Source organism: Neltuma alba, unplaced genomic scaffold, assembly GCF_004799145.2.
Source record: "Neltuma alba isolate B1F8T4 unplaced genomic scaffold, ASM479914v2 tig00012163_pilon, whole genome shotgun sequence".
NCBI classification, from domain to species: Eukaryota; Viridiplantae; Streptophyta; class Magnoliopsida; order Fabales; family Fabaceae; genus Neltuma; species Neltuma alba.
Genome location: NW_021636710.1, coordinates 156,457 through 173,915, shown reverse-complemented (window position 1 = coordinate 173,915; position 17,459 = coordinate 156,457). Strand labels below are relative to the sequence as shown.

The window sequence follows — 17,459 nt, the reverse complement described above, 5'->3', positions numbered from 1 at the left end:
TCATCTGCAATATAAATAATTTAAAAAAATTAATAAATATATAAAGAAAATCCTAAAAATCAAGATCAACCCTTCAAAGTCATACCGGTGGAGTAATATTTTTATTTTATTAAATTATCATCGTCATAAGCTAATTGATTATATAAAATGATACATTAACCCCACACACACATGACTAATTCACTTTATTTCTAATATTTATTCACTTAAAATGTTTTACCAGAATATAATTCAAATACATATAATTAATAAAAATATTTAAAAAAAAATCATCCACCCAATTCTTCTATAAAAAATTAACTAGACACAAATTGTCTTCCAGACCTCAAAAATATTTTTCCAGAGACCTCAAGAACATCCACCATGCTCTGTGATCGTCGCGATAATAATAACCCATCTAATTATTTACCTCCACCATAACGTTTCAGTTACGACGGTCCCGCCAAATTACCATCCCCCTCCCCCCCCCCCGGGGCAACACACTTCTTGCACCTTTCAACAATAGAAAGCCATTAAATTTACCCTTTAGAAGTGATGTCAAGAATTTTGCACTTTTGTCACAAAAGTAGTAGTCATTCAAATTTAACAGAGCCGGCCAGCTCTCACAAAACGGAGCCGACTTGATTAACGGTGGTTCCCCGCATTTTGCCAGAAGCAATCTGGAAACCGCCCTACTCAGCCCAAAACTTCATCCTGTAAGTTTGTACTATTTACACGGTAAGTATAGCTCTAGCCTATAAGCAGTCGTTTTGATTTGTTGTATTTACAATCAGATGGAGTTGATGAACTAACTAGAAAGGAGCGGATGCTATGTCCTTGAATGCTTCTGCGTCTTCTAACATCTCTGCTTCTTCTGCCGCATCCATGTTCATCATCTTCATATCACACGCCGCGCTAACTACTGGCTCCAACCCCTGCCCAATCAACGCAGATTAAAATCCACTACTAATTCCCTCCTTTGTGTATAAAATTGAACTGATTAGTTACAGAAATATACTATGTCGTCGTACCTTGGTGAAGATCCTGGAAGCTTCTTCGAAGGTCTTGGTGTTCAAGATGCAAATGGCTAAAGCCCTAGCAGACTGCATTTGCTGCATGCTCAGAGTCCTCGGCTCTCTCTCAATCGACGACGTCCTATCAATCTGTACCATCGTCGCTTCCATTTTTCCGGCAAATACGAGACACAAACGGCGACAGCTCTCGCGAATATTGGAATGTCTGAAGATGAAATGCTGCTGCCGATGGTTGCGACATATATATAGCAGAGAGAAGGAAGATGGCGGTGAGGGGTGGCGGGCACGCAACGGGGACACGTGGGGGAGGGGCCCTATGGGGGTGCACGTAATGGGACAGGTGGCGCGTGATGGCGACGCCGTAGCATTTGAGGATCTCGAAAAGGAAGACGAACGAACAGTTTTGTGCAGGCTGAGGGCATACGTGTTAAGGTTGGGTACGGCAGAAGGAACCGGAGAGAAACACGAGTTGCATTTTGGTCGCACGTTGTTGACCCCGGAAAAAGGGGCGGGGGTGTCGTGTACGGTGATAGATTTCATTCCCTTGGAGCGGTGGCGAATTAAAATGTTACACGTGATTTTACACGGTCACGTCATCGCTTACCTTTCTCGATCACTGTAATACTGTATTGCTTTTGTCGCAGACCCTTCTGGCTATTTGTTTTCATTTTCCCGTATTCATTTATATTTAAATTAATTAATTAATAAATGCATCGTTTGCAATCAAATCTTTTCTTTTCTTTCGGATGTGATAAAGAGATATTTTCACGGTATTTCATTCGAATTTGCCACGCATGATACCGTTGGCGGTATCGCTGCTTTTCAATTGGGTCGTATATCGTCCTATAATTTAATATACTAGGTTACGGCGGGCTTACGTTGGATTCAGTGGGATTCCCACAAGTCGGTTTTGGATATTTTATGAGATATCATAATTAATTATGCAATCCATCGTCGATGGCAAGAAGAAGAAAAAAAATTATGCAATCCATCGTCGACTCGAAGAAATGAAGAGTGGAATTTTATCTAATTTATTACCACTTCTTCCCTCTTCCAAGTCTAAGAATAAGAGTGTATATATGTAGCTAATTTATAAAAATTTAAAAAATTAATTAAGTCAGTTACTCCTTCAGTCTTTAATATAGGACCCAATTGTTGAGTTGATTTTGGTCCTAAATATAAGATTCATTTATCATATTTATCAATTTTCTCTAAAGTATCCCTATAGATACTTCCTCAATTATAATCAAGTAGAAGAGGAAGAAGGAGTATCAATAAAGATGATTATGGGATTTTAGAAAAAACGTATCACATTTTTTATACTTAACTAATTTACCTAACTTCCTTAATCTAATCAAATTAGTTAAATGGGTTTTATATTAAGGACCAGAGGAGTATTTGTAAACAATATATATTAGTTGTTTTAAAATAATTAATAATAATAATTTTAAACAATTAATTATAAATCTAAAAGATGAAATGATTAAAGTCCTGTATTTAAAATAAAAAAGAAGACAACCATTGCTTCAATTGAGACGAAAAGAAATCATCAACTATAAATAATTTGGGATTTTTTAACCTTCAAGTCTTTTTTATATGAAGCATCTAATAATTGAAGTCGATTCGATCCATATTTTTCTTAAGAGAAAGTTGTCTGGCCTTTCTCATATCCCGTTACACACATGTGTAGCCTTTTTTTTTTTTTGGCAATAGAACATGAGTACACAGTACCCCAATTAAAACCAAAAAAAAGATGAAGGCTAAATTAGAATATTAATTGGCCGGTGTGAAATCACTACATTTGTTCATCATGTTCTTGACAAAACGATGCGATGACATGATCAGAGGGAGAGATCAGCAGTGAAAATCATTTGGGTTTGTAGGAAATGTAGCTTTTGGGGAAACATGAGGGAAGTCGATCATCATCTTCATCAAATGCAGCCATGTTGATGAGGTCTTCCAAGTCCCCAAAAATCTCATCAAATGCAATGCCCTCACTTTCTTTTTTCTCCTCAGAATTAACGTCCGTCTGTGAATTAATCCATGCAATATGATAACCCCAACACGTTAATATGCAAAATCAAACAAGGGGAACACGTAACAGGAGAAACTAAAAAATAAACTAGCTAGATAAAGCTAAACAACACAAACAAACTCAGATAGACGATCGACAAGGACAACCAAAGCATATAGTAAAATAAAGCGCATAATGAGAAGCCAGAAAGCAAAATGCAAGGGCAAGACAAACATATATATGAAGATTAGGGAAACATCTGAAACAAATGACGCAGACAGAAAGAAAATCAATGACCTTGATTCCACCGAAAAAAGAAAAGAAAAGAACACGAACAAGCACGGGAAGAATTGAAGGACTATATATTATACATGCATATTGCTCACCTCCATATTGTTGCTTCCATTTAGAGCCAATAATAATGTGCTGTATTCTTCTTCTGCGAAATAATCTAACGAGCATGACACATCGGTATTCACTGGTGAAGGATTAGTCGCTCCTGATGACAAAGTTGACTTTGGAATCGACCAGTTGCGTCCACAAGGTGAGAAATTATTATTATTATGATTATGTGCAATAGGCAGAATGGGAAGTGGTTTAGCAATAGAAATAGAACAGACGCCATCAGTTTTATCTTCCTCATCATCCCAGTTTTCCTCGTCAAACAGTTTACCATACTGTCCTCCATTTCTAGGACCAGGACCATCCTTCTTGCACACCCTACAAAGCACATAGGAGTCCTGCAAACACAAATAATAGTTCAGAGTTATACTGAGAGTTAAAACGTATTCATGAGCATACAATCAGCAAAATATAATATAACAAGCAAGAAATAACGTATGGACACTCACAAGGTTCTTCCAAATTTGTAGGCTAACCTAGTTATTCTAACTAATACACAAAAGCTCTCTCATTTGAAAATTAGATATTATATATGTTGCCGCAGTTACAAAATATTCAATTCAATCGAAGTCTCAAAGATTTAACAGTACGTAGGAATCAAGCAAAAGAGATTGTGGGACACTGGTTTAACTACCTGTGCGATGCCTTTGTGAGCGAGATCCTGATCAAGCCTAAATTCATGCATAACCCAGTCAGTTCGACGTCCTTTAGGAGGTCGACCCATGTGAAACACTAGAGTTTTCATCATCCCCACAGTTTGATTATTGTGCCAAATAGGTTTATCCCTTCCTGTGGTTTTCCAATATCCTACTTCCGTACTCCTATTCATTCTACCTCCAATGGCGTATTTCTTTGCTCTAGGGCAAAAGAAATACCATTCCAAATCCTCAGTGCTCAGTAAAGATTTATCTGAAACACAAAAAGAAAGACCTCGTTAACAAACACATCTTAAGCGATCTATTAATTAAACACAACCGGACCAAGTACTTCACCAAGAACAAAATTTGTCGGCGAACCTGGGAGATCCCACGGAGCGTATTTGTATATGTCGACTTCGGCAATCACTTCAACGGGAAACTTTTTTCCGATGACCTTCCTCTTCAAAAAGTACTGAACCAGCTCAACGTCAGTCGGATGAAACCGAAATCCCGGTATCAATTTTTTCGTTTTCGTCATCGAAAGTCACAATATAATAATAAACGTCAACTTCTACGTACACCTTACTTTTCTACAATATATGTGGGTTAACATTTTGCTCGTTAATCATATAGAAAACCATCTGTACTTGACGAAACGAAACCCAGTGCCCCAACAGTAGTCAGATTATTTAAAACAAAACAAAAATCAATTGTACTGCGCGCGGGCATGTCCGATCCAAATCCAACACCGAAACAAAATAATCTACGAACACAGGGGCCTCCCCCCGTTCATGAAGCTCAAAGTGCACCAGTTGGTGTTTGGAGTTAAGCCCTTGAGACTAAAATATAATAGAAGAATGAAACCTACAGTGAAATTTTTTTACACAGAATGTCAAAGCTTTGCACCAAATTAAAGGGAAAAATGAAAATCCGTTGCAGTGGTTTTGCGTGAGCATGGATATTTTGGCGTAAACATGGAACCGGAAGAAGAAAAGAAGGCTTGGACACAAGAGACTGAGAGCAAGAGAGGAAGCTTACCAAGGAAGCAAGCAGTCAAGCGAGTGTAACAGGCCCGAGCCGAAGAATTCGGACAAAGACACAAGTTTCCCCGGGCGAAACCAACAGGAAATAGGAAAGTGCCATGTTCAAACGCGGGTGCAATTATGAATTTTGCTGACGTGGTGAAATTTCGTTGAATTAATTTTTGATCTGAATCTTTCACTGAATTAATTCCAGATTCGGTTACCCTATGTTCATTCAATTTACTTACTTTTTTTATAAAATATAAATAATTACCTACCAAGTTTGCTTTGATACTAAATGTAATATTTTAATACTGACTTTTAAATTTATTTTAAACTATTCTTAGTATTTGCATATACTACCTCGGTCCTTAATATAAGACCCGTTTGACTTTTTGTTTGGTCCTAATTATAAGACCCCAATCCATTTTGTCTCTCATATTTATGCATTTTTTTCCAAGATAATCCCTCTAACAATGATAGTTCTAACCAATACACTTAATTAGCAAGGGTATTTTAAGAATGACAACACTTATTTATTACAAATAACTAACTTAATTTACTTCCTTAATCTCTTCAAATAAGTCAACTGGGTCTTATAATTAGGACCGGAGGTAGTATTAAGAGAATTGAAACAATAGGAGTAATAATCAAATGAAATATTTAAACAAAATTAATGAATATTTGCTACAAATAACTTTTCTAATTTTCATGATATATACATGTGTGTGTGTGTGTGTGTGAGAATTAGATATCTAAATTTTATGTTTAGGATCAAAAATTGTTACAAAGTGTTCAAACATGTAATATTTATCAAATATTTTATTTTAGTCCATAAAATCCATATCATGCTTCTGTGTTTTCTGTCTCATTGAAAAAGGTATAAATTTGTGCGCGGGAGAATTTAAAGGGTCATAAAATTCTCAATCAGGAATATCAATCCATGCACATCAAAACGGGCCCCATGTTTACAGGCAGTATGATGCGGGACCCAGTTTCGACTTGACGGAAAACTCAATCCCGATCAAGGTGAATGTCATCTCACCATGTACTCAGACGGGAGGGACTACCAATTACACATGGTACAATCAAACATCATTAAAAAATTATGCTCACAACTTTGCATTGCAAGTATAATCAAACTCTGGAAGAACAGACTCCATCAAACAGCTGAGATTACATGAGGTCCATCCAAACATACCAGGCGGGTAAGATATGACCTCCGGTTGAAAGCCACCCCCAGATTGTTGATAAATCCATCACACTTTGGCCTGGCCACCAAAACTCTCTACAGCCAATTTTCTGCTGGTCTGTACTTCCGCTAAAATCATCACTGTACAGGGTGCACTATCGCAGCATTTAGCAGGATAATACAACTCTTGAAAGCAACACGGTTTCACATCACATGAAACGAGTAAAACAAATATTTTGCAGACTATGCTCCAGTAAATTTCGCCTGGCAGACCGCTCAAGTGTTATGCGAATGCTCAACTGTTAAAAACTTCGTTGCACCTGGAGAAGAGGCTGCGAACTGCCGCCTATTAAACTCGTATCCCCAGCAAACTCTAAAGCCACCCCACAGTGAACCAATAATGCTCTAGTGACTTATGAATCTTACTTGGAATGCATTCACTGTGGCTGTTTGGTCAAATATTACAAGCAAGTGGTCTCTGGATGTCACTTCACAATATTCCATTTAAAACCCTCTGATAATAGTCATATTGCCGCGTCCGCCATGCATCCAGGCTGCTGCTAATAAGTGAAAGCACCAACGAAACACATTGCTGCCAGGAAAGAAATATATAGCCATAACAGATACAATCATAACAATCAGTAAATCACATTCAAAATATTCTGTGCCTGAAGAACATGTCATAGGGCAAATAATGAAACCTCTTCTGTTAAATTCAGATGAAAGCGCTTTCGAAGGTTCTGTATTGTCCGTAAGCCACCTTTGAAGCACGGAAAACCTGAGTCCTGATCCCAGGCATCAGAAAAGAAAAATGGTTCAGGAGAAATATAATTAAGCATCTCCTGATACACTCTCATGGCCCCACACATGCATAAATACAGAAGATATATATATATAGACACACACAGACAATTATGAGAATAAAGACTGTCAACGGTAACTGGGATGGGAATCAGTCAAAACTGGGATTTGATCTTGCCGGATAAGCCCTGCGAGGTTGCTAGTTGCTGCCAAGCATCACCGATAGTACAAAGCAAAGGCAAAAGGAAACCTCATTCTCTTTCCAAGGCAATGCGCAGGTTACATATGTAAAGGTGTAAGAGTAAGGTTCAGCCCCAAAAAAAAGGTATGGGGGTAGGTATGCGTCTGACGTTAAGAATTTTTCCTAGACTATAATTGTATCAACAAATTCTTAGCAAATAATAATATATTTTCGTCAGCTTTACATACTGTTGGTAAGGACTTTGCAGTAACTTTTTCAGTTAGAAGGCAGCTTACAAGGTTTTTTTTTTTTTTTACAAGAACCAAGTTGCTGTAACTAAATCAACTAAATGGACGTGCCATTGACTAATGGGCGTTGGCGTAGGGGAAAAAAGAGTAGCCTGAACTAGGTTGGGGCTGAAAACCATTACTACACCACACCAGAGTTCCTCTGTCTATTTCCAAGAAACAGACACTTATCACAACAGACAATAGGTAACTCAGGAAGCTAACATTCATATTGTTACCTGCAACATCTCCACTAGAAGAATAATGCGCTCAGCATGCTTGCGACAAGTAAGAAATCCTTGAATGCACAAAACCTGGAACACAAGGGTCAAAGCAACAGAACAAATTTCACCATTAACACAGTAAAGGCTGTCTGCTAGGCATTGTTAAGGAAAGATCAAAGATGGGGCAGAGAGTTTCATCAATACCTTGAAATAATCAAAGAACTCACTTGGAACACCCTCAGCATCAGAATCCATGACCTAGCACAATCACAATGTAAAGGTTTGTACGGAGGAAAGTCAATATGTAATCAAATTAACCCTTGACAATAACATATATTAAACAGCAAACCATCTAAGTTTTACCTCGAGTAGTTCACGTGTTAATTTAAAAGGGGCACTTTCAAAGTTAACACCACCAGGGGAGTTGGAAAGCATGAAGCCAAAATCAATATGTATGATGTGACCTTCTTCATCCATCAAGAGGTTCCCATTATGCCTGTCCTTCACCTGGGCAACAAGAATGCAACAATGAAAAGGCGAAGAACGCAAGCAATTAAGGGCAAAATGTTGTGATTCAAATGCCGTTTGGGCATGAAATGCATCATATATTGGGGATGCAAGTATGTGCACAGACTAAGAGGTTTCACACCTGCAGAAAGTAGCATACTAGGGAATATCCGGCCATACTCTCAACAAAGTTCCTCTGGATCAAAGAAAGCAGACAATTATCAAATTAAAAAAATTATATTTTCTCCAAATCAAAATAAAGTCAAGGACAAAACTCAGATTTAGTAAAAATGATAACAGCATTTGAAAGGAAACAGAAGTAATCTCCATATTAAAAACCTGCAAGAAACAGCACTATGAATGCGGTTGGGGGGAGATAAGAAGCAGTCAGACGTTGCAATCAAAATCAGTACCAAAGATAACAAGTCAACTTTAGGACACTCCAGGTAAACCATGGGGGGCAGAAGGGTACAAAAGAAAACCACCGTTTCACCAGCCTATACTTTCGGTTCTTTAACATCATACATATCTCCATCGCTCAACGAACCAAATTCTTCAGCAGTGTAATTGACTTGTACTTGGTTTTATAGAGAAGAGAAGGAATACTTGTGCTGAGCCAATCTTTCAAAAACACATATGGCTAAAAATACTTGTGCCAATTCCATGAAGCTATTGAAAATTGAGCTTTTTAGAACTGATGCTCACATCTCAAAAAAAAAAAAAATCTGCCAATCTGTCACCCAGTTGACCAGCACAAGAGGGAGCATTTTGTAAGGTTTAAGCCTATTTTTATAAAAGGAGAAAGTAGAAACATAGTTAGATCAATAACCATTTCAAGTTTTAAGGGTTAGATCAATAACCATTTCAATTTTAAGGTTCAAACAGCCTACTTCCCTTGTATTCAAAAGGGCAAGCACAAAAACATCTAGGATGACCCAAACATGGCATTTATGTACATATATTCTTTAATTCCTTGTGAATAGAAGTGGAAATTTCATTGAAGAATGGCAAGCTTTTCAGCCATGCCAGAAGCTCAACTAGAAGCGATGTCCTCGTCAAGTGCTGAAAGCTATCAAATGATCCTTTGGCTGAGTAAAAACGCACAGCTGGGGAAGTCATGCCACATGCAGAAAACTGAAGTTTTTAAAAAGATGCTTTTCAATTTCTCAGTTATTTAAGGTGCAGAGGGTATTTTTCATGGGTTTATGTATTAAGTTTTCCCTATAAGATAACATGAATCAAACCGTGTACCAAATTAAGAAAGGGAAAAATTAGAAGGAGAACATATTTTATACTCTCAAACAAGTTACAACTAAATTACCTGGGCAAGTTTAAAACTTGGGGAGTTTTCTTGATACTTGGCAATGAAGAATTCTCGTAAACTTGAGATGTGTGGATATCTACTTTTGATAGAATGCAAAGAAGCCTAGAAATCACCCATTTTTTTAAATCAGACACAGCAACTAAGCATTTAAATATTTTCAAATATTTGGAAAGCATGAGTTTAGAATTTACTGTGTCTGGAATCGTTTCGATAAGAGCTGTGTAAGAAGAAGTACATAAAACTTCATAGGGCCGCAGCCAGAGGGGTAGACCAGCTTCTTGAAATATGTCTAGCATCAAAATGTAATTAAGAATCAATTTATTTTGAAACAAACAGACAAGAGTCTGCATCCTGTAATAATATGGCATCATGACAAAATAAAACATTGGCTAAATTATATAAAACTCTCTAAAATTTTGCGTTAAGTGCAAATAACCTCCTATCATTTGAAACTTGACATAGAATCCCCTATGCTTACAACTTTGTGCAAATAACCCCCCTTTGTTAATTGATCCATTATTTGGGTAATGGGAGATCAAATGTCACTGACCCCACACTTCTTTAAACTAAACTTTTTGCAAAGATAAACCCATGCTATTTGAATTACATGCAAATAACTTCCTTAAACTATAACCATGTGCAGATAATTCATGTATCATTTTATGTTAAGTGAATGAAATAAAATGATAAATTAACGGCAAGAGGGTTATTTGGAAAAGCTTAGAAATTTAAGGGACGTTCCTTGTTAAGTTTTAGACATGAGGGAAGTATTCACGCAAAACTCAAAGTTCAAAGGGACTATGTAGATCAATAGAACTGTATTCTATCTGTTTATACTTTTAGCACACATTGCCACTTTATTTCAGGTTAATAAGTCAAGTAGATTTAGTCTGTTAAAACACACCATAACAATGAAACTTGAAGTGATAGCAATAAATCACACAGATGAAACACCACATTATCCAAAAGCTAGTGACCTCTTTGAACCCTTCAAATAGAATGAAAACATAAGTAATTACAACGTAATGGACATCAATGACGCACAACATTTTAGTTTTGAATATAAGGAGGATAGGAAAAGTTAGAAAGACAAACTACCATAGAAGTGAGAAATAAGTTGAACAGCCAGATGCTCCTGCCTGCAATCATCGCCACTCTTTACAATAACCTATGTAAAAATGGAATATTACGCACAAAGCTTAGCAGTATAATGCACATGTTTGGAATATAACGAATAACAAAAGAATCATTGGAACAAAAACCAATCACACTTCCCAGAACCAGAGATAGAATCAAGTGACATAAATATGAAGATTCAGTATGTCAAAACAGATTGAGTTCTTGTTTTCTAAACAATATAACTAGATCATGCTTGATCTAACAAACCATGCGAGTATCATATGGATCTACCTCGATAATATCTACAGCATTCAAATTATTAACAATATATCCCTACATTGATAACAGTTTCATGGTAGATTTTAACAGGAGTCTTTAACACTAATTTTGATATATATTTTCCAAAAAGAAAGCTTTCCTCAAAGTTGTCCCAAACTTGTTGCAAAGTTTCACTAGCGATAAGTCTTTCAGATTGTTATTTCATAGATAAGTATAATAATTTGACAGCAATTACAAGAAATCTCTGCCCAACATCCAATCCAAGAAAAACTCATACAAAACATTGATTTCTGACTTGGGTCAATTTCAAATTAGAATTAAGTAAACAGATCCTCTGTGTTATGCATTCTAAAAATGATTAATTTAAGCATAAGCACAAGCACTACTTTGCAAAATCACTGCATATAGGGCAAACCTTTCATAATAGAAAAGTAAACTTACGGATCGCAAGTCCCAGCCAGGTAAATTTCCATATATTGAAGCCCGTCGTATTCTCTCTTTCTTAACCTCCCAAAGCTCACCGGACAAGGCATCACTTGCTTTTGGAGTATTTCCATTCGCCTGAAAAGAGAAATCATGTCAAATATAAAAACTCTAGATTCCTAAGATAAACTCCAAGACTTATATCGTACCCTTGGTTGAGCATCCGATGAATCTTGACCAGCACCTTTCAAAGGAAGACCAAGAGGTGCTTCCCCTTTTGCTGCTGCAGCCTGACAAAAATTTACAAAAAGAAAATGAAATGTTGAAAGCAAGGTTTGGACTGTAACATGAAGAAATGTCAAGTAATAATACAAAAGAGCACGCTGTCATGACCCATTTCACAATCATCATTTATACTAAATGTAAATATATAAAGGAAAAGATCTTTTGCCAGACAGAATACCCCTGAATAGTCCACTAATGCAGAATGATAAGGAAGACTTTTTATTATCTAATGGTGATGTCATTTTCCATTGGGGCTAATGGTTTTATCATTATTTCAATGGGTAGTTTAAGATTAATTAAGAGTTATCAATCAAGGCATTTGAGTCTAGAGCATCGTTTTCCCATTAGTTGACAAATAAGGTTAGTTTACCATTTTGGTATGATTAGGATTTCATTTTAGATTATTTTAGATTACCCTTGAATAGGTCTCTAATGAGTTATTATCATTCGCTCTTCTATGATGATAAATCAATATATCAGTATCAAGTTGAGTTAAGGAGTCTCACTTCGGTTCTGCATTTAGTCTGGTGAAATGCTTAAAGGGAAAACTAAAAGAAAAGCCATTCTATATAGAAAAGCGGGACAGTGTAAATCTGCTGAAAAAAATACACAGAAACTTGCCTGACCTTCCTTTTACAAGACAAACTGTGAATAAGAACTCAAGAAAAATAAGAGACAAATCCGGAAACAAAAAGCTCTACTTGTGAATAATGTGAATAACTGTGTCAATAGAAATGAAAGTCACTCAAAGGCTCACCTTCACTTCCTCTATTGCCACCATACTTGGCACACGGCGATGTTCCTTCCGCCGTCTTGGTGCCTGATCATCAATATCTTCCATTCTAATCCCAGGATCAGCTGTCAACACTACACGCACCCACTCCAAATCACTGTCATGTCCTGCTCTTGATACTTCTCTTACACTACCTCTATATATTGAAGTATGATGTCGACTGCCATGTATACTGGCCACTTCTTTCTTATCTTGTTGACTGTGTAATTGTGTTTCCACAGAAAGATTTACAGTAACAAATCTGATTCTAGCATCAGATACATGGGACATTGCCTGGTCTATTGCTTCAGCAGTTGATCTGGACATCCTATCACTGCTATTACGATAAGCCTCTTGTGCAGTCCATAATGGATAAGCCCAGGGGGGCGGTTTGTGCAATAGGGCATCTCCATTTGCTAAAGGAATTCCACCTTTAGAAAGCTTCTGAGAACTAGATGTCTCCTTGAAGTTGCTTTTAAAGAAATAGCAGAAAAGAGAGTATGTCAGAAATATTATTCTTGCTAAAACCATTTTCATTGTATATGAAAATTATTTTATACCTTGGCATTTCACATTTCAAAACTTCAACACAGATCAAGTAAGGTGCCTTCTCCCTGGAATTTAAGAGAACAGCTTCATCTTCAGGTATGTGAAGCACACGGTACATACCCTTGCCCAATGGAAAACAAATTCCTAGAAATATATCACAAGCAAAATTTACATAAGAGCAGGGAGACAAAATTGTTCGCAATATGAAATGCAGTAACTTAATCAGCATGCCACCAAAGGAAGTATTCTTGCAGTAAATTGTTTTTACTAACTTCTGAAGATTAGATAACTGGGTGAAACAGAGTTGGCCATCAGAAATTGTTTTTGGGAATTCCTCAAGTTTGAATAACTAAATCTTTGTTTGATTCAAAAGTTGTTATAAGCTGTTAAAAATTTAAAAAATGATTAACCAATTCAAATCTATAGACTTATTAAAGTAAGTTTAATTTAAAACAGTTTTAAACCTGTTTTATAAAATGCTAAACTAAGAACTATTAACAGCCAAGAATTACAACTACATGAAAGGGAAAAACTTTTCAGTTGTTCTTAAAATTAAGCTGTTAAGGAACAATAAAAGGTATATTCCTGATATTGATTATCAGAGATGTGAGAAGCTAATGCAATGACTGATTGAATGACCTTTCCACTGACAACCAAACTATTTCCATAGTTTATTTTCTAGATAAACACTAAAAATCACACATGAAGTTGAATGTAACATCTTGCTTACTCAGCAGAGTACACAACAAATAATGAAATTGAATGTCCCCTAAATGAACATCACTCATATAATATACCAATACCAAGAAGTACCTCCAGAATTTTGAGACTCCTCTATATGCATATTGATCTCTGCAAGCGACTAAGAGGGGAATAACACAAAAATGTGTCAAAACATTAGAATGGAAAAGGTCCATGAAATACCTAGCCAGCTGACTAAATGAATAAAGAATCCATCAAAGAAAAATGAAAGAGGAATACCTCACGAAGAGCACTTTTGCGATCCTCAGTTGGAAATACATCCACTAACCCAAATGATGTCTCACATAATGTCAGCACAAAGTCCAATGACTCATGGTAAGCCCCTTTGCGGAACTGCAACATATTGTTTGGCAGTGGTGGCTTTGCGTTTGATTTTTCACTTTGTTGCTTTGATGAGCCAGGATGTTGCTACAAAATTAATATGACAATGAATTTATTGATATATATACACACACATCCAACTGCGACATGATAGTCTATATACAGCAAATTACCCTTTATCTAATGCTAGAACCAACAAAGAAGGCAATTCAAACAAATTTCAGAATGAATTAATACTGCTAGTACTCTTCACTAGAACACTTATACCAGTTGTATAAGAACAAAAAGAGCAATTGGCCCCCTCAAACATGAGCCAAGTAATGAAGTTAAGAGCAAGAAAACACATGGTTTTGATATTAGCTATTGATAGAAAGCGGCATACACTTGATTATATTGCGTCTAACAGATGCTTTTCACCAAGAACATGCTATAGACAGTGACACCGCAGTAGTATCTTGTCCAGCATGCAGAAAATACCTCAAATTTCAAAATGTTCATTATTTTTTGGTTTAAATTCCGCCAGTGTAACATAACATTCACAAACAATACAACAAAAGACAGGTCAAAATTTAGCAAACCTCTTTGTGCTTCTTTGACCCCAATAACTCTGAATCCTCAACTGAACGGTCACGATCTCTGAACAATTTGCGAAAAAAATTCTCTGTACCTGGACTACTTTCAATTAGACCACCAGTGCTATTATTTTCATTGGCTGAACTACTTTTAGCATCTTCAGGATGCACACGGAATAGTTTTTTGAACAAAGAAAACTCAAAAAGCTCTTCTTCCTCACCATTGGAAGTACCCTCTTCAATTTTATCATCTGAATCTTTCTTGTCTTCAAATTTATCTTTAAAGAATTTACGAAAAAACCCTTCCTTTTCATCCTCTTCAGCATATTTTGCACATTTTTCTTCACAGTGAGGAATATCTCTCTCATTATCCCTATCATTCCCATCCCTCTTGTCTTCAAATTTCTCCCTGAAAAACTTGCGAAAAAATCCCTCTTTTTCTTCATCTTCCATTGGCTTAGTGTGTGTTTTATCCTCAGAATCATTCTTGCTATCACGGAACAGTCTCTTGAAAAATCCATCTGAGCTTGATGTTAATTCCTCATCCTCACCTTTACTGTCCCTCAAGAACCTTCTAAAGAAACCGTCCTTTTCAGAGTCTCCATCATCAACTCTACTGTCCCTACTGTCCCTTATGAGCCGTTTAAAGAAGCCCTCCTTTTCAGAGTCTTCTTCATCTCTATCAAATGACTTCCGAAAGAGGAATGCATCTCGGATTTTAGGGCCCAGCTCATCATCACCCTTGCTATCTCTCAGAAGTCTCTTGAAAAATCCCTCCTTTTCAGATTCATCATCATCCTTCTCCGCTGACTTCCTAAAAAGCAAAGCATCTCTAACCTTTGGGCCTGGAATGAGTTTCTTAAATATATTGTTCTCATCAGGAGACATTTGACTACCAGGACCATCCTCTTGCAAATTGTTCCCTGGAGAAGGTGAGGATGATACAGACTTGTCTGTGGGCGGTGAAGATGTTAGAGAAAACAGACGTTGTTTTGATGACAGCAACTTGTTCAAAACAATGTTCTTGCCTCCAGGGCTCGGAGGTTCAGTTTGAGGTCGTATGAGAGGTGGCCACTCACCCATCAATGTAGCCGCTGTCTGGCACTTTTCCTGAATCCTACTAATCCCTTCGTTGTCGTCAGAGTCCTCAAGCTCCGCTAATAAAAACCAATGCACCTTCAAAGCAATCTTAAGTGACTTTGAGCACACATCTATAACAAATTTATCCAAAGATGGGCTTGGTTTGTGTATCATCATGTAACATATTTGAAACAAATAACTCTCAAGTCCCTGTAAGGGAAGGGTATACATTCGATTACAGAGATAGTCACGTACACCAGAATGATCATGCTTGTACAAGTAGCTAACAGCAATCCATTCGCAGAAGAATGCCGAGTCAAAAAACCTGATGAGCCACCCATTTTCACTAGATTCACTTGTCAGGTTGACCCTGGAGGTGATTTCCCGCGGCTCATCGGCGAATCCACGAGTCAGTCCTAAAAACCTCACCATCGTCAATCTACCATCATCGACCCCCAGTCAACTATCGGGAAATCTAAACAATTCTTGTCTCGCTGCTGCAAAAAGCACCTTAATTTTAATTGAATCACCAGCTAAAGCTCACTAGTCTTTCAATATAAACTTTATAAATCCTAAAAATCTCCTCTAAAAGGCAAAAAACCCTAATCCCCCTACAAATCTATATTACAACTCTGGTCACTTATCTGAATGAAACATCTACTGTAAAGTCTGGGAACATATGTATTGAGCAGGAGCCCTTAATAGCAAGCGAAAATTTCCGCTATACCTGGGCAAATTACAAACCGAATGCAGCAACTATACGATAATTAACAGGGAAAGTCCTCTGGAAATTCCAAAACAGCTTGAATTCGAGAAATGAAGTGAGCACGGAGGAAAATATGAATCTGATCCTATGGATAAAATAGCGTGTAAATGAATCAAATGTAGAAATGGATCTCCGATGCTCCTCGTAAGCGACGGCGTTTCATGGAGGTGGCGGGTGGTGGTCGTCGTCGTTACCTTGTTAGAGAGAGAAGGACGCCGAAGGTCCAATACAATGGAGGAAAATTAAGACCCAAAATTTTAAAATAAAAAATAAAAATACCGCAAAGATGCGCTTAACTGTAAGCTGCGCACTTCTACTGGCGTGGGGCACACTCTATTTCCCTCCAATTCCAAAATAAGTTAGATTTAAGTTTTTTTCCCCAAAGCGAAGTTAAATTTAAGTTGAAGCATCCTTCGAAGTTTTAAGCCAAAAACCAAAAAAAGGCAAGCGTTTTCTTTGAATACAAGTCCTCTCCAATAATTGGAGAATCTAGGTAAAAAGATTAAGTGGAATTTTAAAATTTACATGTGCAATGAGAGATTTTGTTACCTTTTTTTTTTTTTGTATGTTTGCCTGTCTTTCTGTTGTGGATAGATGTTTTAACAATTAAAGAATATTCAGATTAAGCCCGCTAACATGAAAAAAAAAAAAAGGCAACCGGGATCTAATAATATCAATTTAATTTGTATTCTTATGCTGTGATGATAGTTATGGTGGGAGACGTGCTTTTGTTCTTTGAACTCACATTTTATTCATCAGATTAAGAAATGTTAAATATATGCATATGTGATATAATGTATTTTTTAATTATTTATTCTTAAATCCTAAAAGTACATCACTTCAATTAAAAATGTTGGATTTATCACTCGTTTATTCATAACTCGCATATTACTGAAAATTAACAAAATAACGAATAAAAATATAAT

The 17,459-nt window shown here is 36.8% G+C and overlaps 3 protein-coding genes across 4 annotated transcripts; all 3 read right to left on the bottom strand.

Moving 5' to 3' along the window:
- Positions 1 to 532: 532 nt before the first annotated feature.
- On the bottom strand, positions 533 to 1,311 carry LOC114723992 (uncharacterized). The gene is made up of 3 exons (XM_028910267.1): positions 1,011 to 1,311; positions 793 to 914; positions 533 to 693 (listed from the first exon to the last, which is right to left on the bottom strand). Coding segments are annotated over exons 1-3 (276 nt in total). The 5' UTR covers positions 1,164 to 1,311; the 3' UTR covers positions 533 to 692.
- A 1,569-nt stretch (positions 1,312 to 2,880) lies between these two features.
- Positions 2,881 to 4,605, bottom strand: LOC114723944 (NAC domain-containing protein 82-like). The gene is made up of 4 exons (XM_028910193.1): positions 4,446 to 4,605; positions 4,064 to 4,338; positions 3,414 to 3,767; positions 2,881 to 3,042 (listed from the first exon to the last, which is right to left on the bottom strand). The coding sequence occupies exons 1-4, from the start codon at positions 4,603 to 4,605 to the stop codon at positions 2,881 to 2,883; spliced, it is 951 nt and encodes a 316-aa protein (XP_028766026.1).
- A 1,404-nt stretch (positions 4,606 to 6,009) lies between these two features.
- LOC114723925 (phosphatidylinositol 4-kinase beta 1) lies at positions 6,010 to 16,754 on the bottom strand. 2 transcript variants are annotated; one of them, XM_028910176.1, is made up of 17 exons: positions 16,495 to 16,754; positions 14,694 to 16,264; positions 14,014 to 14,202; positions 13,846 to 13,894; positions 13,044 to 13,176; positions 12,469 to 12,955; positions 11,636 to 11,716; positions 11,445 to 11,564; positions 10,704 to 10,773; positions 9,797 to 9,894; positions 9,603 to 9,707; positions 8,424 to 8,477; positions 8,138 to 8,281; positions 7,979 to 8,032; positions 7,790 to 7,864; positions 6,983 to 7,066; positions 6,010 to 6,873 (listed from the first exon to the last, which is right to left on the bottom strand). In XM_028910176.1, the coding sequence occupies exons 2-17, from the start codon at positions 16,197 to 16,199 to the stop codon at positions 6,772 to 6,774; spliced, it is 3,351 nt and encodes a 1,116-aa protein (XP_028766009.1). In that variant the 5' UTR covers positions 16,200 to 16,264; positions 16,495 to 16,754; the 3' UTR covers positions 6,010 to 6,771. The 2 variants fall into 2 exon arrangements, with proteins under 2 accessions (XP_028766009.1, XP_028766008.1); XM_028910175.1 differs by having other exon boundaries at positions 14,694 to 16,754.
- Positions 16,755 to 17,459: the final 705 nt, after the last annotated feature.